Genomic DNA, 22,833 nt, shown 5'->3' on the forward strand with positions numbered 1-22,833 from the left:
GAGCCCCGCTTCCTGTTCCGGGCCCCGCGGCCATGGCGGCGGCCGCGGCTCCGCCGGGCGGGGCGAGCCCGGGGCTGGCGGCGGGGGAGCGGTGAGGGGGCCCGGGAGGGGGATTAGCCCTGCCTGCCCTCAGCCCCCGCCTGGTCCCAACCCCGCCTGGCCCAACCCTTACCTGTCCCCAACCGCGTCTGCCCCAGCCCCTGCCTGTCCCCAACCTTGCCCGTCCCCAGCCCCTGCTTGCCTTTTACCCCTGCCTGTGCCCAACCCTTTCCTGTCCCTAATCGCGTCTGTCCCGGCCCCTGCCTGTCCCCAGCCCCTGCCTGTCCCCGATTCTCCCTTTCACAGTTCAGGCAGCTAGAGTTAAGACTTGGTCCCAGGGAAATAGTTACTGGGTGATAATGAACAACATGGAAAGAGGTAGAAATAAATGTCCTGTCCTGTGTGGGAGATTTGCAGAAGGCTGAACACATTCCAGAGCTTCGAGTGTCCCCCTCCACTGTCCGAGCAGGATGCAGCAGGACCTGTGTGCCCCAAGCAGCGTGGCTTCCTCAGAACAATGCCCTTAGGATGGGTCCTTGCAGAGAAGTGGGTGCATTTGGGTGGATTTGAGCAATCTCCTGGGTTTGTGGCTGTGCTTAGGGTGCAAAACCCTTCCCGGGGTGATGGAGCACTGCTTATGGTTGTCTTGTCTCTTCTCATGTAGTCTTGTGTGTGTGGACAAGAATGTGGCTTCTCCCAAACTCTATGTCCTGGAGCCATGGATTGCTGACCTCTTGGTGAATTACGAGCAACTGGATGTGCATGAAAATTTCCTGGCTGGGCAAGTGGTGCGGGTAGGTACTCAGAGGGACTGTCCCAAAGTGGTTCAACTGTCTTTGAAATCTAATTTCTGGAAAATGTGCAGTGGTTCTCAGTTTGGTGGCTGTGGATGTGCAGCTCTTCCTCCTCAGTATTTCTGATTTTAATATTTTTTGTGGAGGAAAAGCTTGGTGTCATGACTGCCTTCCTGTGAAACTGTTCCATGTCTACGAATAAGAGTTCTTTTCTCCTTTCTCCAATCTCTTGACAGGTCTTGAGTGACTCAACTGCTCCTGGCCAGCCTGGGGTCCTCCAAGATGCTGTGGTGCAGGTCTCTGATGGAGCCTGCTACATCCGTGTGGTCATTACACCTGAGGCTCTGCAGGCAGAGGAAAAGTGGGTTCCACTGTGACTTGGCATGGCTGGGACAGCAGTTCTCCACAGCTGCTGTGAGGAGCTGGGGCTCCTGCCTGGTCTTGTTTCAGCTTGTGTTAAGCTAAAGCAACCCCAGGATGGGAAGCTGGTGTGAAAGAACTGCTAAGGGAAGAAAGCTGGAATGCCCTTGCTCTGGTGTCTGCTGGTTGGGATGGGCAGGGATCCATGGCAGAAGCTGTGATGTCATTAGAAGGGACTGTAGAGCCCTTAGGTTTTGTGGAAGGAGCCAGAGCATTAGCCATGGTAGCCTGGGCTGCTCCTTCAGTGCTTTCCTCCATTTCCCCATTTGGACACCCTTAAACTGTTGGGGTGCTGGTAGCAGAGCCAAGGATAAGCAGCAGGAACAATGTACTTTAGGCAGGAATTACTAAGGAATAAGGAGCTCTTTGTGCCTGCTGCTCATGCTGAGCCATGTTCCAGAATGCCCCAGTGTGGTTGGCAGAGCTCTTGTGGGAGCCCCACTGTGTTTTGGGGGGGATCCAGCTCCATTCTTCAAGGCATTCCTGCTGTGCTCCTTTTCCAGCGCCCACCTGCAGCTCAGGCTTTCCAGCCTTAATTGCAGAATTATCGTCCTGCAGAAGTACACGGTGTGTTTTCAGGACGAGGCCAGGCTGGTAAGTGCTCTGAGGAGTGGAAGCAGCCTGTTCCTTTACCTTGCTGTGCTTCCTGCACTCTTGCCTGCTTCCAGCTGCTCCCACGAGCTGAAGGCAGGTGATGGGTGGCCTTTCATTTTCATCTGCAGCTCCTGTGGGGTCTGTGGCAGCTGACCTGGGCAGGGATGAGCCCTCACTGGGGATGGGGTGCATCTTTCCCAGGGTCACCTGGCTGTCACCTCTGCCTGTTGGGCAGCTGCAGAAGGCCTTGAAGGGCTGGTGGCAGAGCAGCCCACTGTCCCCTTGCAGGGACTCCCCTGGGCTGGCCCACCCTGGTGTGTGGCTCTTGCAGAGCCATCAGCTGACACGGGAAGGTACAAACTCCCCTTTGAAGGGGGGTTGTACTTTTTGAGGGGACATTTTCTTAGGCTAGAGGGTTGGTGACAGAGCTGGGGTGGGTGTGAGAGTGCTGGCTGGTCCTAGGGGAGGCAGGGGCAGAGGTGGGGCTCGGAGGTGCCTTACAGGCTCTGTCCTCCCAACAGGAGGACTGCGAGTTTTACCTCACGGCCCAGCAGTTCATCGTGCTGCCCATGCAGAGGCAGAGGATGGAATCATCTGATGGGTATGGCCCATGGGATGGGTGGGTGGGGGCTGTGCTCAGGGGGGCTTCTTCCCCACAGCAGCACTGACCCTGGGAGCCCTGATGTGACCTGCTTGTGGAAATCCCTTTTGAAAGAGGGATTGTCTCCAAGGCAAGGGAGAAGGGGATTTGGAGGGAATCAGTAACTGGCTTCTCTCTTGCTGCAGGAACCAAGACCCCTCTGTGGTGAAGAAGATAAAGGAGCTCTGGCTGTAAGTATGAGGCTGAGGGATGTATCCATGCATCCTGAGAGTGTGCAACCTCAGACTGGGGTTAGAGCAGGCTGGCAAGGGCTGGCACAGATTATGGCAGCTTCTGATTAACCTGTGTGACTCCTTGCCCTGGAATGTGACAGAGTTGAGTAGATGATGAAAAATGAAGTTGTGGTGGCACATGGCCAACCTCTTCCTCTGAGCTAGGAGGAAACACCTGTGAGGAGCTTGTTCCTGCCAATGGTGGGCAGCACAGCTGCGTGGGTGAGCCGTGCACAGCTCTTTCTTCATCCTTGGAGATCCAATACTGGAGATCCTCAGGGCCTTCCATCAGTCCATCTGCAGGGGTGAGGCTCCCTGATGGCTATTCCTGGCATACTGAGCATGTGACCAGTGGCCAGATCAGCACCCAGTGGGGGATCCACTACTTTCACGAGCTGCTTCTTCCAATCCAGGGTGCTTGATCTGTCACCAAAAGCAGTGTATGTCCCAGCTCTAACCTGGCTTTGTCTTCTCCTTGGTCATTACAGGAGGAATCTTGCTCTGAGGAACGCTCCCAACTCAGGTAAAGGTTTCTGGGGGATATGGAATACTCTGTCTGCCTGGGGGGGGCCTGGGTTTCCTCAGCTTAGTCCATGTTAGGCAGAGGTAGCACAAACCTGGTCAGATCTCACAAGCTTATGTTTCTAAGCCCAAAGTAGGAAGAGATAATGCTGACAGCTAAAGCAGAGTGGGACACTGGATGCTTGTGCTCATGCTGCTGGTCCAGGATGTGTGAAGAAAGGAAAGATAGTTTCTAGAAGCAAAGAAAATGCAGAATTTTGGGTGTTCCCACAGGTTTCAGTGTCGTGACAGTCACCAATGCAGCAGGGTAAAAGTGTTTGCAGATAAAGCTTTCCTGAGTTCAGCTGTCTCCTCCACTGATCAGTCTGTGTGTTCTTGCTCCAGAGCCCTCTGTCTCTCAGCTGATTGATGCCATAGGACAGAACCAGCTGGAAATTTTGAAGGAAAATGCCGAGGAATGCTTGGATTTACAGAAATCGAAGGAGAAGCCAGTGACAGTGGAGGACGAGGTTCCCATCACCCAGTGGGAGGCAGAGCGCAAGAAGGAGGTCAGTCTGTCTGCTGGGACCATCTGAGACAGGGCTGTGACAGCTTGGGGTGCTCTGGTGGGTGGGAGAAGGAAGGGGAAGGACGGTGGGCAGAGCTGGAAGTTTGCTGGGGAGGGAGATGGTGTTGGGTTGGCAGCTACAGCTGGGTTCCTGCATCTGGAGAGAGACTGCCCAGCAAAAACCCTGTCATGTGTCTCATTTCAGCAAGGTGAGGATGTTTTCATGGTCCCAGTCAGCGCCCTGGTGATCCCTCCTGAGGAGGGGGCAGTTGTTTGTGATTCTTCAGAGGCAACATCTGCAGGGTACACAGGTAGGCAGTGCAGCACTGAGGCATGTGAAATGAGAGGCTCCCTAGGGTGGGGAGAAGAGTTCCTTCGCTCTGGGTATGGCTCATGCTGAGGATATGGCCAACAGTGCCCCTTTCATTGCAGATACAAGCCAAGCAGCTCCTGGAAAGAGTAGTGATGACAGGACAGTGCCAGGAGACCCCAGCGTTGTATCCCAAACCAGCTGTGAGTAGCAGGATCTCCAGATTCTAGAATGATTTGAATTGGGAGGATCCTTAAAGACTATCTAGCCCAAATCCCTGCCATAAGCAGGAGCACATTCCACTAGACCAGGTTGCTCCAATGTCCAACTTAGCCTTGAACACTTCCAGGGCTGGGGCAGCCACAGCTTCACTGGGCTATTTGTGCCAGGGCCTCTCCATCCTCATAGGGAAGAATTTCTTACAAATATCTAATCTAACCCTGCCGTCTGTCAGTGTGAAGCCATTCCCCTTTGTCTTGGCACTTCATGGCCTTGTCTAAAGTCCTTCTTCAGCCCTCTTGGAGCCTCTTTAGGGAGGTTCACTTAGGTCTTCTTGGAGCTTTCTATTCTCCAAGTTTAATAACCCCAACTCTCTCAGCCTGTCTCCATAGCAGAGGTGCTCCAGCCCTTGGATCGTCCTCATGGCCTCCTATGAACGCTCCAGATCCCATCCAGCCTTTAGTTTCCTCTACAGTTGATTCAGCCCATCTCCTTGGATTGAGTGGAGGAGGTACTGGTGTGGCCAGGTCTTTGGGAGACCTTGAACAGGCAGGGAGTGGTCCTAATCCTCCAGCTTCTTGAAGCTGCAGCTTTGGTTGATTGTGCTGGGAGCACAGGAAATCATTTTGATGCCATCACCGAGCATGAGGCCCTGCCCTCCTCCTCACTAACTCTGGCTCAGCACCAGGAAGGGTTTGTGTCACCTTACTAAGCTTGGTGTCACCAAGCTTTGCTGCAGAATTACCTGCAGAAGGTCCATGTAGAGGAGGAGCTGAAGGGAGGAACTGTCCTGGATAGTGCAGGGTGTAGGAGAAGGCCTTCTTCATACCTGCCTGCTCTTTGGGCAGTGTCTGCCTCTCCACTGCCTGCTGTGTGGAATACACCACATTTTGGGCTGGAAAGGGCTGCAGAGCTCCCCTCAAGGGCTGTCTCCCTTTGAGACATTGTGCACAGGGACCCACAGGGGATGGGCAGCTGCTTTCTTTGCCAAAATCAACCTTCCAGCTTCTTCATTGCAGGTGCTGCATCACCAACATTGTCAGATAGCTTGGAGGGATCCCTGGACAACCCCTGGAACAGGATGCCCTCGTTGTCTTTGACCCCAAGCTCTTCAGATGGTGAGTCCCCATGTCCCAGGGCATCCAGCCTGCCTTCCTGGCAGTAGACAGCTCCTCTCTTCTCAGTGGGTGTAGTTCAGCTTGGCTGCTGGCTTGATTTCCCCTGGCCATAAAGCACTGCTGTGGTGTTCCCATAGCCCTGGACCTGCATCATTCCAGCCCTGACACTCTTCTTGTGTGCCAGGAGAGGTTCTATCACCAGCGCTCTGCTCAAACTGACGATGCTTTTCCTCTTACTAGAGAAGACCTTTCAGCCTGACTCTCCCCTGAAGACCCAGAAGGATGTGGCTGCTGACAGCAACACCACTGACCTGTTGGAAGCGTGTAGCCAGGGCTCTCCTGAGGGCTTGCCCCAGGGAGGGCCACTACAGACCTCCTCTCCCTCCCTCCTCCTCTCCTACAACAATCCCAGTCTGGTGGAGATCAGCACCAGTGAGGCAGCATCAGCTGCAGAGGCAGCCTGGGATAGTCTGTGCACTAATCAAGGCCCGCAGGGATCCAGGGGCTCTCAGGCCACCCTGCCCGCTCTATCTCCAGTTTTTCCAGTCTTGCCCAGCGGCAGCGTGCAATCCTCGCCTGGCAGGATTCCTCGCAGGGAGCAGGCCTGCTCCAGTGCCACAGCTTCCTCTCCAGATGCGTTGAAGCCTGGACTGGCTCATGCTAGGACAAAGGATGGAAAGGCTCTGGGTGACAAGAGGAAGCTGGTGGAGGAACATGAGCAGGACTCCAGTGGGCAGCAGCATCCCCCAGGCACCTCAAAGGGCAGGGGGAAAGGCACGGGCAAGAGATTGGAGCGCATGAGCCCACGGGGTGCAAAGAGCAGAAGGGAGACAAGGCTGCGGCGTAGAAGGGCGCTGGAGGAGGAGGAGGAAGAGGAGGAGGAAGAGCAAGCATCCCCCACAAGAGCTGGGCCCAGCTCCAGGCCGGAGCAGTGCAGAGCTCCAGAGCCGGTAAATATGAAGCAGCTGGTGAGGTCCCCTGAGGGCTGGGGGTGCCTGGGGAGGCTCTCTGTGCTCACACCAATGGTGTCTATCCCCAGGATCTTTCCTCACCAGGCTGGTGGGGGTGCAATGCATGTGTCAATGTAGATGGTGGAGGATCTGGGAGCACTGAGGGAATCATGAAGGGATCATGCAATCACTTAGGCTGGAAAAGAGCTCATGAGATGAATGTTCAACCATTCCCCAGCACTGCCAAGCCCACCACTGAACCATAGCCCCAACTGCCACATCCATAGGCCTTTAAATCCCTCCCCGGATGATGAAGATGTGGTTTAGCCTGAGCTAAACAATTGGGTGGGAGCAAACAATTGCTGGAGCATCTTCCAAGCTATGTGGATAAAAGAAAATCAGAAGAATAGAGGGAGAGACACCTCAATCCTAGCTGTTTTCCTGGGGTTATTGGGCTCTCAGCCTGCATGGGGCAGCACTCTGGGTGCTGTGGCTCACCCATCTCACTCTCCTCTTTGCTTTTATAGTTCGTGGAGAGACCACCCCAGTACCAATATGAGGCACCGAGCCCTGAACTCTGCCAGCAGGTACAATCTATCAGGTTAGTGCCATATCAGCCATGGACTTGTGGCTGTCCCTTGTTCCTGCAGTGGGACTCACATCCCTATAGCGAGTCCCCAGCCTCTGCCTTACCCCTTGTCACCAGCTGCCCTAGTGTGTGTCCACAGCTGGGTTTCTTCTCACCCTGGCTCCACCTGTCTGGTTTTGCAGGATCTCAAAGGCAATGCTGAAGTGGGCATGCTGGATACTGACTGAGGAGGTGGATTCCTGAGCCCAGCCCATCTTTCATTCCTTTGTTTCTTCAATGGGTCTGTCAAAACACTGGGAAGAGTGGTTGGGGGAGGGATGTGGGGACACCAGAAGCTCTGTGCCCCAGAGCACTGCTGAGTAGGCTGGCCTGACTGCAGCGACCCTGGTTCCAGTGGTGCTGGCACAAGAGCTGTTGAAAGCCAATATCCTCAGTGCCAGGAGGGGAGAAAAGCATTCATTCAGAAATGCCTGTATGTGAGCCATCATCCTTCTCCTACCTCTTCATCTTTCCAAATGCCTTGTCCCAGCAAGTGGGGACAAGAGGTAACCCAATGCCACCATAGCAGTGATGGCAGAGGCCCCACGACCTGATCCTGCTCAGAAGGTCCCCCAGGAGCCTCGATGATTTATTGAATAAGTTTAGGTAGGGTTCTGCACTGTTTATTACAAAAAATATCCTGCAGGGTTTATGCTGTAGAAATTAAAAATTGTATATTTTTTAAATACACAGCTCTTGTAATAAAAAAAAAAAAAAAGAAAAAGAAAAAAAAACAAAACAAGCATCTTGCTTTGTCGTAAACATCGGTGTAAGGAATGCATTTGGTCCGGAGCAGAGGGCAACACAGGAGAAAGCCACTGGGGTGTCAGGATCACGCTGGTGCCGTCAGGGAGCTGCGGGGATGGAGCTGCGTGCTGAAGGTCGTGGTCCCGCTGATGGAAACCTGTGTCTGGCGGGGGCTGGAGAGAGCGGTACCCACCCCATGGGGTCAGGAGCTGGAGTGGTGAAAGTGCCTTGGGAACGCTTCCTACAATTAGCTGGCTGCCTAAAGTCACCGGCTCCCGCGCTGCAGCCCACAGCAACAGAGGGCACTGGGGACTGCAACACCACTGGATGCATCCTGCAGGCTCTGACAGTCTCTGGGCATCCTGGGCTATGCTGGTGGCCCGGCTGTCCCCATGGCGAAAATTGGGCGATGCCATCATTGGCACATCCACGCCAGCCTGGTGGCCCCTCTGTCCTCTCTGCACCCCGGCACGGTGCACTTGCTTGCAGGGTTTTATTGGGAACAGCGTGGTGACATGCAGGGGCTTCACTGTCCCAGGGCTGGCTCCTCCCGGCCTGGCACTGGGCATCTTTGGTCTATGGCAGCTGAGTCTTGTGCATTCCCAACAGTTTGTGCCAGGGCCTGTGGCTGCTCACTCTCAGTGCCTGTGCCAGCCTGTGGCTCCTCCAGCCCGGCACGGGGCCAGTCCTGCAGCGTGGCACCTACAGAAGTCACAGGTGCTGGTGTAAGCATGGGGGGACCCTTGGTACCCCAACACCTGCTTTAGCAGGGAGGGGAACATCTCACCTTCATCCGAGGTTGGTCCAGGCTCACCCTCCATCTCTGAGAGGGACTCGTGCTTGGTCCTGTGCCTGAGCACAGGCGAACGCCGCAGGCGCAGGGGAACAGTGCCCACTGGGGGAAACACAACCCAGCCCCATGTTAGGGTGGGGCACAGTGGCCTGGATCCTGCTGAACTGATCCCAATGCCAAATTCCCCTTGGGAACTTCCAAGTGTGGCAGTGCCATTGTCTATCACCCACCAGCTGGGAGAGGCAGCAGCAGCACGCACGTGGAACACCACCACCCACCTCCTTTGCTGTTAGGTGCAAGGAGGGCTTGGGGTCCCACTTCAGACCCAACTTACTTCCCAGCTCTGCCGGGCACTCGGGCTCCCTGAGCTGCTCCTCATGGACGGACAGTGCTCGGCGGCTGGTCCCCCGTGGCGCTGCCAGCCGTGCCATCAACCGGTTGTCTGTGTAAGCAATGGGGAGATGCCACTGGAGGACAGTCCACAGCACCCCACTTGGCAGGCCCCATCAGCACCCAGCACCCACCATGTGCTTGGTTCCCTGCTGCCCTCCATTCCCAAGGGCTCCAAGAACAGGCCAGCAGCAGAACAAGGCACCCATGGGGCACCTCGTGCATCCCTACCTTCAGTATTGGGTGGTGTGGGCAGGGTGCCAGCACCCACCTCCCCACCATGGCTGACCCTCCGTGGCAGCGCCACCGGCACGTTCCTGCCCAGCCGTGGCAGGCTGCTGCTCCAGCCCTCCCGGCCCCCGGGCTCCGGCAGCGCGCTGGGCTCTGCTATGGTGAAGGAGCGCCGGGGCTGGTCGGAGCTGCTGGCCGGTGGCTCAGTGGGCAGCTGCCTTCCCAGGGCTTTCCAGGCTGGCCGGGGCTCGGCGCTGGGCTCCGTCCTGGCCGCTGGGCTGCGGAAGGGTGCGTCTGTGGGGCAGGCAGGATGGAGCTGTGGGCGTCCAGAAGTGACAGCCCCAGGGATGGTTCTTGGTGCTGGGAACCAGCCTGCAGCCAACACAGGGACTGGGTAATGGGCTGGGTGTCCACGTGCCATCATTAGGGATGGGCAGCCATGGGTGTAGGGCACCCTCTTGAGGGTGGAATTCTGCCCACGTGCCTGTGCCCACCAGTCCCTGTTGGCTACAGTCCCCATGCTTGGTGCTAGGAGAGGGGATAAAGCCCTCTGCCCCAGGGGCTGGTGTGACCCCCCCAGCATGCACTGCTGACCCACCTGTGGACACAGAGTGTGTGCGGGCCTTCAGGGATGGAGGGGAGTCTGCAGAGCTGTCCACGATGTCCCCTGAAAGCAAAAGCCACCAGCCAGCATCAGTGAGCTGGGGTCTGCCCAGTGCCACCAGCACCCAACAAGGGGATGATGTAGTGGGACCCACAGCTGGGAGTCCAAGGGGGCCTGCCCCTGGCCACCCATGGGTGCCCAGCTGGGTGGTGTTTAGGGTGGGGAGGGTGCAGGCCCTCACCATCTGAGCCGGCTTTCTTGATCTCGCTGTCTTTGCTCTGCAAGGGGGAAAAAACTGGTAAGGGAGGTGTCAGGGAGGCAGTGCCCACAGAGACAATGGGTGCAGAAGGCAGAATGCTGCTGCCAGGCTCTGATGTGGCTGTAGGGGATGGGTGCATGCCAGGAAAGGAGGGACAGACTAACAGACATCATGCAGTGTATAGGAATTCACCCCTTGCAGAGGGTAAGGTGACAGGGCAGAGGCTACGGGCAGTGGCAGCACTGAGCTGGGTGCTGCCAGCCGCCGTGGGGAGATGTCCCCCACTCTATGGACCACCATCTCCTTCTACCCTGGAGGGGCAGGGTCCATCCCAAAAATGGAACTAGTCCCCACCTGCAGCTTCTTGCTCTCAGCAGCTGGGCCCTTGGTGACACCGATGCGATGGAGCATGACCTGCACACGCTGCTCGAAGGAGCTGGACAACTCCCCCTCACTCTTCTCCAGGTGCCTCTTCTGCAGGAGAGACACAACCCTGCCAGGAACATGGACCCACCACAGCACCTATGGCACCCACACTCCTGCCTGTGGGGCACCCACATTCCCAACACCAGGTATGCTGCCAGGAGATGGTGACATGGACACGATCCAGTGGGGCTATCCCCAACCGTCACTCCAGTGTCCCCGCATCCCCTGGTAAACCCACTGGAATCCATGGATGGGAGCAGCATTCACCATGTGAGCTGAACAGTGGTGATGACTTGGTGACTGTGATAGCGCTTACCTTGTCATGCCTGACCCCCAGTGCATCCTCGTCCTCCCCGGACAGCAAGATGAGTGACTGGGATTTGCCTTCCCGAGAGTACTTGGGCCGGATCCTCCGGGCAGAGTCAGGGGTCTGGCAGTGCTCAGGCTCTGCGTGGGGCTCAGCAGAGAGCCCCCCCTCCTCTGATTTACTCAAGGGCTTCCCTGACTCGCCCGCCTTGCTGGGGGCTCGTAAAATGTCACTGAGCATCGAGCGCCTGCTCCTAGGGGCTGTGGGACCACCCTCGGGCTCCTTCTCACACCTCGAGCCCCGGCTGGATTTGGGTTTCTTGAAGGCAAAAAAATTCCCAATTTTCTTCTTGAGGGTGCGGGAACCAGAGGGAGCCAGAGGGGCTGATCCTGGGCAGGTCTCCGGAGTTGTGGGGCTGGGGAAAGATGAAGCATTGGAAAAGGTGAGCTTCAGGCTGCCAGGAGGTAAGGGATCAGTTTTTATTCCCTGCCCACCCTGAAGGGATGGATACAGGCTCTGGACACTCCACCTGAGATGGCAGTGTCCTGGCAAGGGCACCCATTCCCAGCGATTTCCAGCATGGCTCCCATGGATGCTGCCTCATTGGCTCCCCAATGTGGAACAGACTCCATGGCCACATCTGGCACACCATGGCTACCATCCCATTCCTCTTCCCCCTGGAGATATCCCTGGGTGTGCTGCTTTCCCCAGCATCCCTTTTGCACTGGACCAGCAGCGTTTGCAGGGAGGCTGCTGAAACTAGAGATGGATGTGTGCTGGGCAGGTGAGGGGCCCTGAGCACCCCCCAGGCTTACGGCAGTGTTTCTGTGATGAGCCTCTTGGCAAAGAAGTCCTCCAGCCCCTCGTCCACGCGGGTGATGCTCCTGTCCTCACTGTTCTCACAGGCCACGGGCTGCACCTGTGAGTGACAGTCACTGTCAGCTCAGCACAGGGCAAAGGTGCCCCCAGGCATGAAGGTGTGTCACCCACACCGGGCATCATCAAGTGAGTACTCCTGCAGGATGGGTCCTGCTCCATCTACCCAGCATTAAAGCCAAACCATGGTGTTATCAGCTGCATCCAAGCTCTAATCCTGCTCCCTCCCTTGAGCACTGGGAACTCCAGGCAGTTCCAGGCTCCTTCCAACCCCTTACCCAGCACGGTGGCTGAGGTATGGCACTCGTTCTGTGGGAGAAGCCTTTGGCAGGGATGTTTCCTCCATCTGAGCTCCAAGAAAGGGACCCCTGTGCTGCTGGTGGGTGATGGAGCAGGTGACTTGCAAGGACCTATATCTGCATCCTTCAGATGTTTCAAGTCCAACCTTGGAGTGCCACCACAGCCTGCATGAGAGCCACCTGCCCCATCCCCATAACAAAGTGGTCCATGCTATGGCCAAGCCTTCCTCCATGGCACCTTCCTCTCCCTGGCATGTGGCACTGCATCAGTGGCTTCCTATTGATGAGAGGGAGGCGCTTCCCCATCGGTGGCATTTCAATCCATAATGACTTTTCATTACGGCTGGATTGATGCCGCTCAGGAGCCGTTCCAGCCATCTGAGATCTGCTCTCCCTGTCACATCATATCCATCAAAGCTCGTCCTTGCTCAAGCTTTGGCCCACCCTGGCTGCCAGGCGTGCCAGTCCCACTGCAGGGTGACGGCCCCCTGGCCCTGCCAACCTCCAGCACCCACCCTGCCCGTGGGACACAGCTCCTGCCTCCCCTCCGGCCCGTGCCAGCCCTGATCCCACCATGATCCAAGGGCAAGCATCACCACAGCCCTGCAAGCCAGGGCTTTCCAGCAAGTGAAAGGATCCAGCTGCATCACGGTGGCATGGGGATGAGGTGATGCCAGACGAGGGACAGTGATGGAGCTGGAGTCACCACCGACTGCACCCAAAAGTTACTTTTCCTTTGGGAAGGGGGGTGCAAAGGCAGGATCCCCACCCAGTCTCCTGTTGGATGGGGGGAGCACAACCCACCTCATCACGGCTGGCAGAGCCCCACCAGCATCACCGGGAGCCGTGGTGACTGGCCACCAGTGCTTCAGGGATGATGGATTTTGGATAAGGGGGAACAAATGGAGCTCAGGAGGGAGGCAGCTGGAGCCATTGCCGAACACATCGCTGGCCCTCTGCACCCAAACTCTGCAGGTTTTTCATTCCTCTCCTGGCTCCCACCGCTCAGCAACTCCCAGTGAGGAGCAGGAAAGAGGATGGATGATTCCCCTCACCCCCCACAGCCCCCTTGCCCATCCTTTCAGGCTGCCCCCCTCCGAGGAGGAGGCTCCGGCAGCAGCTGAAATGCAGAATAATAAACCCACCGCGTCTTTGCGCATCTCATTTTCCTGCCTTGCAACAAATACTGACCGCAATAACTCACCCAAGCGGGGAAAAAAAATGGGAAAACCACACCGAATACACCCCACCTCCCTTGCCAGCCGTGCCCCCCCTTACATTCGGCTTGCTGGGCGGCTGCTTGTGCCGGCGGTTGGGCCGGGGCCTGGCTTTGGTGCAATGCTCCAGCTTCTCGCCGGCGGTCGGCAGGTCCATAAGGAATCCGGTGGCGGTGGCAGGCTGCGTGGCGGGGAGCGAGCCGCTCGCAGGCTCAGCATCCTTTGTGGAGGCAGGGCGTGCCGGCGGCGCGGCGGGGCTGAGTGACGGCGGCGCCCGGTGAGCTCGGAGCCCGCTGGCGTCTCGACCCGCTGCCGGCTCCAGCTCCGAGACACCTACGAGAGGCGAGAGGGTCCCTGTTGACACCCGCCCTCGCCAGGCCTCCCCATCATCATCATCGCCATCATCATCACCGACGCCGTCACCTTCGCCCACGCGTGGAGGGTCAGCGGGGCACTGGCTGCGCCGCGGGGAGGGGAGCGCGGCCGTGCCCGCCAGGAGCGTGCGTGGCTTTGCGGCGCAGCCCGGGATGGATCCTGCCGCCGCTGGAGGTTTGCATGGAAGGGATGATGCTGTGGGGGGATTGTGGGGGGATGCTCAGGCAGGGGCCGAGCTGTGCCCCGCAGCCAGCCCTGAGATCTGCAGCAGGCAGCAGTGGTACGGCACGAACTCTGCCCGGCTAGCAGCGCTCAAAAACACACCAGTTTTGCTCTGCAAGCAGCTTCTCACCACCCCGCCCCCCCCCCCCCCCCATACCCTCTGGATGGGCTGCAGGGGGCTGCGGGTCTCAGGGATCCCCTGGGGACACAGAGGTGCTGAGTGCTGGAGTCTGCATGAACTCTGCTTTGGCTAAAGCAGAGTCACCCATCAGCTGCTCATCGTCTGTGCCTCCCCTGAGATTCACTCCCCCCAAGACATGCAGGGCTCTGGGAGCAACACCAGCAGCATTGCTTGGGCAATGTCTTGTCCCCAAGGCTGCTGGGTGAGTGGGTGATGTCTATGCTCAGGGTGGACCGTGAGATGGCAGTGGGAGATACCACGGCACCCATAGTCACAGAGAAACCTCCTACCCCAGCTGGCTATGTGGGGAAGGAGTTCAAGGCATTTACTCCACTGCCCAAGGGCACTGAGCCAGCTGAAGCCCAAAACCAGCACAAGAGCAAGGTCAAGGTGAGCTTTCCCCACAGACCCCCACCACAGCACTGGGAGAGGCTCTCTGAAGGGTCCAGATCCTGATACCTTCAGCCCATCACTATGGGGGCTCTGACTGGGGGCCCCCCACCCCTGCCATGCCCCGTGGAGGCAGCATGGCACCCACTGAGCCACAGAAAAGGGACAGTTCAGCAGTGACCTTACTTCTCACAGTTGGTGTGGGCCGAATGCTCCTGAAATGCTTGTTTCTCCTCCGCAGGGCCATCTTGTACTGCAGGGAGAGAGGGATGGTGGCAGCTCTGGCATGGACAAGCTGGCTGTGCCAAGAGACAGCCAGAGCCAGCCAGGCTTCATCCAGTGATGGGTGCAATCCCTCCATCACCCCCAGGCTCCCAGGGCTGCACCCCCTCACCTTGTACCCACAGTACTGGATTGGATACTTCCCCATCCAGAACCATGCACTACACTGGATCCCAGGTCCAAAGCGGCAACAGCAGGACAAGGTACAAGCAGCCAGGCTGCCACAAGGACACATTCCCAGTGCCAGCAGCATGGCCTGGCTGACTAATGGTCCCATTTCCCAGGGCTAATTGCCTTAGCTCTACCCTGGGGGGTGCCGGGGGTGCGTGCACCCAGAGAGGCTGTGGTGTTAAGCCCGGCATCATCCGGTAAGGCGGATAAAGGGCGGTTATAGAGCGGGCATCACGCGGCGGCAGCGGGTCTGGACCCTACCTCCTCTGTAGCGAGGTCCGGAGGATTCCTGCCCCTCGCCAGCGCCGTGGCATCGTCCTCAGCCGACTCCGGCGGCAGCACCAGGAGGTCGAGCCCCTGCTTGGAGAGGCTCTCTGCCTAAAACCATTAGGAAGCGCTTAAATTATCCCAGGGGCTGAAGTGTGCTCGGCTGCCCTGTGTGCTCCGTGCTGCTCTGCTCCCTACCCACGGCTGGGATTTGTGAGCGGATTTAGGCCTGATTAGCCGGTGTCCAGCCCAGCACAGCTGCCCTGTTGCAGGAGTGGCCGGTGCCTGGCGTCACCCCAGCACCCCCCACCTCACGGCAGCAACCCTGGGACTTTGCTCTGGGTGTTAATATTGCTGTGACCACACAGGGAGAGGATTACCTGAGAGGAAAACCAGCCTGGGTGGGAATTGTCCTGCTTCCCAGCCTGCAAATCCATGGTCACAGCACTGGCATCCGGATATCTGGACAATGCTGGGGTACCTAGATCCCCATCCTGTATCCCAGCCCCACATCCCCATCTCACAGGCGCTGGCAGCCCCCAGCACTCACCAGTTTGCACTGGGCCGTGGTCAGGTCTCCCAGCACGGTGTCCACGATGCAGTCAGCTACAGCAGCTGTGACGGACAGCTTGATTTCACTGGGAGCAGAAAGAAGATTCTCAGGGCCAGCACCCACCAAACCTGCAAGCCATAGAGCCACCTCCCCAGGGAGGGCTTTGCTGAGGAGATGGATGCTTGGCTGTGGCACACAGAGGGACTCTCAGGACATGCCCATGTGCTGTGGCTTACTGGGTCTGTGCTGCCAGGCCAGGAATGGGAATAGGCACTGGCTGGGATGGAGAATGCCAAATGCATCCCACTGTTGATGGTCAGGGCCAGCCAGCCAAGGGGATGTGCCTGCAGGAACACCACCCCATGGGTTTCCCCAGCACCCTAGGGACTCATCCAAAGTGGATCCAAGCAGGAAGCAAAGCTACAGCTGGAAAAACACAGCAGCAGGTCCCAGCACACCTCTACCACAACGTGGGGAGAGGAGAAGTTGGTAGAGAGCCCCCAGAATGCTCGTCTGGCCCCATGGGTCAGTGCCAGTGACTGAGCAAGAAGGAAGAACAGCACATCACCCACTTCAGCTTGCTGAAGACATCGGTGACCATCTGGTCCAGGACAGCACTGAGGCTGAGGTGGTCCTGGAGGCAGATCCTCTCTGACATGGCATTGACCAGCTGATCCCTGACCCCGCTCTTCTGCACCACAGCTGGGCACAGGCCGTGGGCCGTGTCCAGCACCGCCTGCATGATTGCCTGAAGTTTGGGAAGGAAAGGAAGGTTTCAGTTTCTTTTCTGTTAGGATTCACACAGTTTTCAGTAGACACCATCCCCCCTTATCCTTGGGCCAAGGCTGGTGAACATCCCGTGCTGCCCATGAGTGCCCACCTGGATTTCCCGGCTGCAGGTCTGCGATGCTTCCTCCGTGAGACACTCCAGCTTGTGCTGCAGCTTGCCATTCTGGTAGGGGGTGTTTCCTGCTTCATACAAGAGGGGCAGGATCTGACATGGGAAGAGAGATGGTGTGGATCATCCCATGTCACCTCATCTTCTCTTCCTGTATTTCCAGGGAAATATGCTTGCATTCCAGCCTGCATCCATGGCTGTCCCATGGGAGAGCATCACCTGCATCAGCTGGGGAGACTCAGTGGCTTTGCTGGGCCAGGTTTGGGCACCTTCATCCCTCACATTTCTCCCCACCACCCACTGACTCTCCTTCCCGTCTTGCACTCCACTACACTGCTACCTGCACCAGGGACACCCTTAACCAACCCTTTCATCACCTTTCCAATGCAGTACTGTCTTCTTAAATCCTGTCTTTACCAGATTAAGTAACCAGGGGGGTGCCAGAGAGTTGGGGGAAAGGGGAAAGGAGGTGGTCTAAAAAGAAGTAGAGGAGAAAGAGGAAAAGATGCAATGGGGAGAGAATCAAGATCAGGAGGATCAAACCAGGTCTGACAGAGCCAGGAGCTGCCAAGCCAACATGATGGATTTTGTCATGGGCTGATGAAGCATTTTCATTGCTGGGGTGGGATGAAGATGCCTCAGGGAGAGACCCTTCAGGGATTCAGGGAGGCTTCTCACCAGTGTGAACATCTGTGGGCTGCAGGGTGCTCTCATAGCTGGAGCACCTATCTCTCCAAGGAGGGACATGTGAGCATGGGATGCCAGACAAAGAGGGGTTGTAACCCTGTGGGGGGGTGTGCACACAGCTGCGTGTCTCTGGGGTAAGGGGACTAAGAACATTTTGATCTTTGTTCTAAAAGAGAATTCATAAATTCTCAGCTGTTCTTTAATGTTTGCAAGTGCTCGGTGGTGTGCATCTGTTGCATCGACATTTTGGAATTCCCTGACTGCTGGTTAATGATGTCATTAACTAATCAATGCCCTGCTTCGATCCCGAATGGATGCTGGGGGAGCTGGGGGGGTTTCCCACACTGTGGACTTACACTGACAGAGAGGTTGGCATTCCTGATGGCCTCCTCAGCACAGAGGATGTCCGACTCCACCTCCCTGCCCGTGCAGGTGCTGAGGATGTCAACGTGCTTCTGCACACTCAGGCAGATCTCATTCACCATCTGGAGCACAGAGAGGCTGTGTCATGTGCCAGAGCTGGAGCAGCACTGCCAGTTCCCCTCCTTGCTGTGACTTTCCCAGAGAAGAGTGTGTTCAGAGGGGGCACAGGCAGGTTATATTCTCTGAGAACATCCCTGCCCAATAACCAGGGATTCCACACAGCAGGGATTTGCTGGCAAGAGTGCACGGGGGGCAGGAACACACTGTATAGTTAGCATAGCAGCAAGTTATCTCAGCAGTGCATGTGCACGAAATGCATGGATGCAACCAGCAGGATTCCAGATCTGCTTTCCATCCGCCCCCACCCTCACCACAGAACCATGAAATGGTTTGGGTTGGAAGGGATCTTAAAGGTCCTCTCGTTCCAACTGCCCTGCCATGGTCAGGGACACCTTCCACTAGACCAGGCTGCTCCAAGCCCAACCTGGGCTTAAACACTTCCAGAGATTTGGCACCCACAATTTCTCTGAGCAACACATTCCATCCCTCCATTCTCCTCTGCCTTCCAGTCAGGAAAGGTTGAAAGGGTGTTTTTCTGCTTGCAAGAGCTCACATGAGCAAGCCAGGGTCTTTTGGGGCAGGGGAGGAGCAGCCCCGTGCAGTAATTTGTCCATCAAACCTGTTCTGAGGAGGTGGTGAGGATGCCCTGCTGCAGCCGGAAGGTCTGTGCTGGCAGCGTTTGCCTCAGCTGGTTTCTCGTCAGGCAGAACTGGAGCTGCAAAGGCAAGAGGCCATGAGCAGTGATGGTGGCACCTGGCCCTGCATCCCCCAGCCCACATCGCCCACCTTGTGCACGGCCTCCTCTGTCCTCTCGGGGTTGCTGCGATAAGCCTGCGCCACGTCGCTCATGGGCAGCGGCATCGACTTGAGCGTGAAATTCCTGTGAGGCAGAGTGGGGTGAGCAGGTGCTGCTGCACCCAGGGCTCATCCCTGCTGCCCATGCCTCCACAGACACGGCACAGGCCCTGAGCCCACCCAACAGCAGCCTGGATGTTGTCCTGAGGTCCAGCCCTGGCGATAGGGATGGCCAGACTGGCCCTCAGCAGACCCTGCTGGGGTGGCAGTGACCGCCTGCCCAGGCTCTCCATGTACCCCCCTTCCTTCAGACTCCAGAGGTCTGTACAGCCAAGCATCAGACAGGGAGCTGGGGGTGCTCAGCAGGTGAACAGACTCTACCCATCCGTGATGGGCAGGGAGGAGAGGAGCATCACATCACATCATCACCACCAGATCCCCTCGAGCTCACTGGGGGCTCCCTAGGGGACATGAGGCTGTGCTGGTTGGGATGCAGAGCCCAGGGGAGTCCCTGAGTTTGGTGATGGGGGTGTCATCACCAAATGGGTGTCAGGTTGCTTTTCTGGCTGCAAGGCCAGAGCTGTGCACCAACTCCCTTGGGACATGGATGAAACTGTGTGATGGCCTTGCCATTCAAGGGGATAAAAGGCCCTGGGAATAGTGACATGCTGGTGACATGGTGATAACAAGCCAGAAGGACCAAGAAACTCCTTCCTTACTTCTCCAAAGCTTGAGCCACCTCTAGGAGTCCATGGGCAGTTGTGTTGTTCCTGTCCCAAACCACAGTCCTGCAAAAAAAGGGACCTAGGTGAGCCCTGCCCACACCCACACTGCCCTGAGGTGGTGCCAGCAAGAGTCAGTCCAAGGCTGACCCCAGGCATCAGAGAGCCTAAAAGTGGGGTTAAAAATTACAATTTTCAGTATCCAAAACCTAAACTTGGACTTTGCAAGGAGTTATAAATTATGTGGGTGCCTGGAGGGAGTGAAGGGCTGGGAGGACATATTCAGGCACCATCCTGTGGGCAGGGACAAACATCTCCCAGAGGAGCAGCCCTGACTGAACACCATTCCCTGTCCTTTACAGGCACCCCTGCTTTGGCTTTGTGTACACAATGTGGTCAAAAATGGTGTTTCAGGAACTGATGGCAGAGCATGAGGTGAGGGCAGTGACTACAAAGGTCTGTCTGCAGCATGCTGGGCTGTGCAGGAGCCTGGAAAAGAGGTGGCAAGCACCAGGGCAGGGATTGAGCTGCTCTCTTGTCTTTCACATGTCCCCTGCCAGCACTGCCATGGGTGCAAAATGCAGTCATAGCATTCAACCATGTACCAGGAGTGGTCCAGGACCACATCCATGGTCACCAGGAGCCATGACAAGCTCCTCTGATGGCATCAGCATCACAACCATCAAGTCAGGGCCACTCAGCACAGGGTCACCCACAGGGTGTTACAGAGCTGCTGCTACCTGAGCTTGGTGTTGATCTGCAGGGCCTTGGCGAGCATCTTGGCCCCTGTGTCCCCCATGGCGTTGCCACTGATGTCCAGAGAGATGAGGCTGGTGTTACTGCCCAGAGCACTCAGCAGGACGTTGGTTCCCAGTTTGAGGCGTGACTCAGCCACAGACAATGACTGGAGAGGCTGGAAAGGGGACAGGGAGGGGGACAGGTGGCCAGGACATGTCAAGGTGCATGTCACCCTTCAGACACAGTCTCCATCCCTGTCCAGTACCCTCTGGCCTGGTGCTGGTTTTGGAGCGAACAAGTGATGCTGAACCCCAGGAAACAGGAGGGCAATGAGTGCTCAGGCAACAGGCTGGATTTAGCTCAGATGCCTGGCAGGCAGTGAGGAGAAAAGAGAGGCTTTTTGGGAAAGCTGTGCTGAATCCAGGTTACACCAAGTGTCTCCTCCATGCCTTTAGCCAGACACAGGCTCCCATTTTCCCAGATGAACAGGAACAGCTCCCACTCCTCTGTCTGAGCTTCTGCTTCAGACTGAGGAAAAAGAAAAGCAGAAGGACTTGAATGGCAGTGGGGGAGAGGGAGAACTGTTCCCAGCCTGTGCTGGAGGGATATGGATGGCATCCCAGCATGGAGACTGCACAGTGGTGGCTGAGGGTGAACGGGAGCATGGATGGGGTGGCTGTGGTGGCTGAGGGCAAACTGGACTTACACAATCCTCCTCCTGGGTGAGCTGGACAATGCGGTGCAGGACATCCAACAGACCTTCCCTGCAGGAGAGATGGTGTGTGTGTGGGGGGGGTTACTTGTGCATGCCCTGGGGCCACAGAGGCAGCTGGCAGAGCTCTGTCCTTCCTCCCACTCTTGCCTGGGCTATGACCCATCTCTGACACTGCACCAGCTGCTGGCAATGGTCACCCTCCCTGTTGTGTTGGGGCAGCCAGGATGGGCAGACAATTCCTACCAGCCCATGGGCTTTTGATGGGGAGAGAGAGTCAAGGTGGGTGCACCATTCCAGGACGGCTCCACACCTGGGTGCTGCTGCTTTCCACTCACTTGGATTTGATGTTGAAGTTTTTCCCCAGGGAGACGTGCCTAATGGATTTGCTTCTGCCAATGGAGAGCACCAGTGTCACCATGTCAGGGTCGAAGCCTGCAGGAGATGGGAGACACCCAAGATGCTCCAACAAATGCATGGAGGGGGCACCAAGGTGGTCCCTCCCAGGAGACCTGCAGAGCCACCAAGCTGTCACAGTGGGATGCTGGAGATGCCTGGGAAGTTCTTGGGCATCTTCCTCCCTTCCTGGCTTCCCCAAGGAGATTGAAGACCCTGAGAAATGATGTCAGGGAAGGAGCAGCCACTGTGGGCACTCCCGATATTGGGGTGCCAAGGCTGTGCTGAGCCATGGGGGGGCTGAGGGAGCTGGAGATGGCACTTGCTTTCTGCCATCCCTCAGGGGTGTGCCCCCCATCACCCACCCACCACCCCGGACAGCATGGGGGGAGTTCAGCTTTCAGGCAGCTGCCTGCACTCCCATCCTCCTGGCTGCACCATCCTCAGGGAAATCGGGCAGAGACATGGGCAGGGATCTGCTCACCCAGCAGCTCAACCAGCCAAGGGCACGAGGCACCAGCACCCACCTATGCACTGTCCCTCCTGCACAGAGATGCTCTACTGGGCAAGCCAAAAATATATTATTTTGGCAAAGGTTGACTGGAGAGAGTGGGTGAGAGCATAAGCTTTTGGAGCATTGGTGTCCTGAAGGACTCCAAACCACATCAGTTTTCCCAGAGCCATTTGGCTACTGAGGAATTGCACAGTCTGCTGTGAGATCTTAGGGCCTTCTAGGTGACATTAACAACTGGCAGAGTTGATGTTTGTGATGAGTAGGATCACTTGCCCATGGCTTCAGAGGCCACAGCAGGACAAGGCTGGCAGCAGAGGCTACAAGGGAAGTTTCTGCCCAGGGAAACCCTTTCAGTGCTTCAAACCCTGAACCAGCAATACCAGACCACTTCAGATTCAGTGAACTGAAGAGGACTGTACCAAGAAAGATGTGAAATGAGAAATTTCGGCAAGTCTTGAGGTACGAGGGCATAAAGAAATCACCCCACTCTCTGTGCTGGGTGACTGGACATGAAGGTCCAGGAGATGGAGGAGATCTTCTCAAGGCTGGGATAAAGCAACCTACCATTGTCAGACAAGTCCAGGTGACTGATGGAGCTGGCATCAGGGATGAGATCCTGGATGACTTGGGCCCCCGCTGACCTCAGCTTGGAAGAAACAGCAAGACATCAGTACAGGGGAGGCAGCGAGCCCTGCAAATGAGACCCTTCTGTCGGGGAAGTCAGACAGGGCATGGACCTTCCACACTGCCACAGGGGGAGCCCCTGGCTGCAGGGGTGGTGCCCATGGCTGCTGGGCCCTCACCTCACAGCTGCTGAGATCCAGGTGCAGGTCACTGATGTGACTGTTGTCTGCCAGCCCTTGCAGCAACGCCCTGGGAAAGTCACCAAAGCCCCCCATCAGTGCAAGAAATGGGGGCACCAGCACCTGCCATGGGGTACCCCCAGCAGTGGGAGTGGGATGCTGGAGAAGGCATCTTCCCAGAGCTCTGCCTCTCACAACCCCTTCCATCCATCCATCCATCCGTCCGTCCGTCCATCCATCCATCCATCCATCCATCCATCCATCCATCCATCCATCCATCCATCCATCCTCCCCACCTGACCAAGGTCTCCCCGGGCTATGCTCACCCCAAATCCATTCCCCACAGCCCAACCGCACCTTATGACATCAGCAGGCAGCTTGGTACCTGCCAGGGAGACGTGTCTGAGGGAGCAGGCCTGGCTGAAAAACTCCTTGATGTCCGGAGAGATGGTTTTCACCCTCCTGAAAAGGATGGGCACAA

The 22,833-nt window shown here is 57.0% G+C and overlaps 2 protein-coding genes across 5 annotated transcripts in view; one reads left to right on the forward strand and one right to left on the reverse strand.

The window, feature by feature from the left end:
* On the forward strand, window positions 1-7,704 carry ACD (ACD shelterin complex subunit and telomerase recruitment factor). 4 transcript variants are annotated; one of them, XM_088171978.1, is made up of 15 exons: window positions 1-91; window positions 704-833; window positions 1,070-1,194; window positions 1,757-1,847; window positions 2,369-2,448; window positions 2,634-2,678; window positions 3,209-3,243; window positions 3,627-3,790; window positions 3,995-4,100; window positions 4,222-4,302; window positions 4,698-4,829; window positions 5,338-5,436; window positions 5,677-6,386; window positions 6,914-6,987; window positions 7,158-7,704. In XM_088171978.1, the coding sequence occupies exons 1-15, from the start codon at window positions 33-35 to the stop codon at window positions 7,216-7,218; spliced, it is 1,992 nt and encodes a 663-aa protein (XP_088028104.1). In that variant the 5' UTR covers window positions 1-32; the 3' UTR covers window positions 7,219-7,704. The 4 variants fall into 4 exon arrangements, with proteins under 4 accessions (XP_088028104.1, XP_088028106.1, XP_088028105.1 ...); XM_014880735.2 differs by lacking the exon at window positions 1-91 and adding an exon at window positions 182-585; XM_088171979.1 differs by lacking the exon at window positions 4,698-4,829 and having other exon boundaries at window positions 2-91.
* The window catches only part of CARMIL2 (capping protein regulator and myosin 1 linker 2), a 22,924-nt gene continuing 7,712 nt past the window's right edge, over window positions 7,622-22,833 (reverse strand). The window contains exons 16-40 of the mRNA XM_088172258.1: window positions 22,710-22,814; window positions 22,353-22,422; window positions 22,114-22,195; window positions 20,978-21,074; window positions 20,634-20,691; window positions 19,930-20,102; window positions 19,187-19,255; window positions 18,459-18,552; window positions 18,292-18,387; window positions 17,546-17,674; window positions 16,485-16,598; window positions 16,177-16,352; window positions 15,602-15,689; window positions 15,046-15,162; window positions 14,518-14,584; window positions 13,225-13,496; window positions 11,587-11,690; window positions 10,781-11,186; window positions 10,393-10,512; window positions 10,021-10,057; window positions 9,774-9,842; window positions 9,176-9,469; window positions 8,889-8,996; window positions 8,549-8,656; window positions 7,622-8,463 (exon numbers count right to left, since the gene is read on the reverse strand). Of these exons, the coding sequence (XP_088028384.1) occupies window positions 8,288-8,463; window positions 8,549-8,656; window positions 8,889-8,996; window positions 9,176-9,469; window positions 9,774-9,842; window positions 10,021-10,057; window positions 10,393-10,512; window positions 10,781-11,186; window positions 11,587-11,690; window positions 13,225-13,496; window positions 14,518-14,584; window positions 15,046-15,162; window positions 15,602-15,689; window positions 16,177-16,352; window positions 16,485-16,598; window positions 17,546-17,674; window positions 18,292-18,387; window positions 18,459-18,552; window positions 19,187-19,255; window positions 19,930-20,102; window positions 20,634-20,691; window positions 20,978-21,074; window positions 22,114-22,195; window positions 22,353-22,422; window positions 22,710-22,814 (3,229 nt within the window). The 3' untranslated portion in view covers window positions 7,622-8,287. The remainder of the gene's footprint in view (window positions 8,464-8,548; window positions 8,657-8,888; window positions 8,997-9,175; window positions 9,470-9,773; window positions 9,843-10,020; window positions 10,058-10,392; window positions 10,513-10,780; window positions 11,187-11,586; window positions 11,691-13,224; window positions 13,497-14,517; window positions 14,585-15,045; window positions 15,163-15,601; window positions 15,690-16,176; window positions 16,353-16,484; window positions 16,599-17,545; window positions 17,675-18,291; window positions 18,388-18,458; window positions 18,553-19,186; window positions 19,256-19,929; window positions 20,103-20,633; window positions 20,692-20,977; window positions 21,075-22,113; window positions 22,196-22,352; window positions 22,423-22,709; window positions 22,815-22,833) is intronic.

The sequence above is a fragment of the Sturnus vulgaris genome, chromosome 12, assembly GCF_052056855.1.
Source record: "Sturnus vulgaris isolate bStuVul1 chromosome 12, bStuVul1.hap1, whole genome shotgun sequence".
NCBI lineage: Eukaryota > Metazoa > Chordata > Aves > Passeriformes > Sturnidae > Sturnus > Sturnus vulgaris.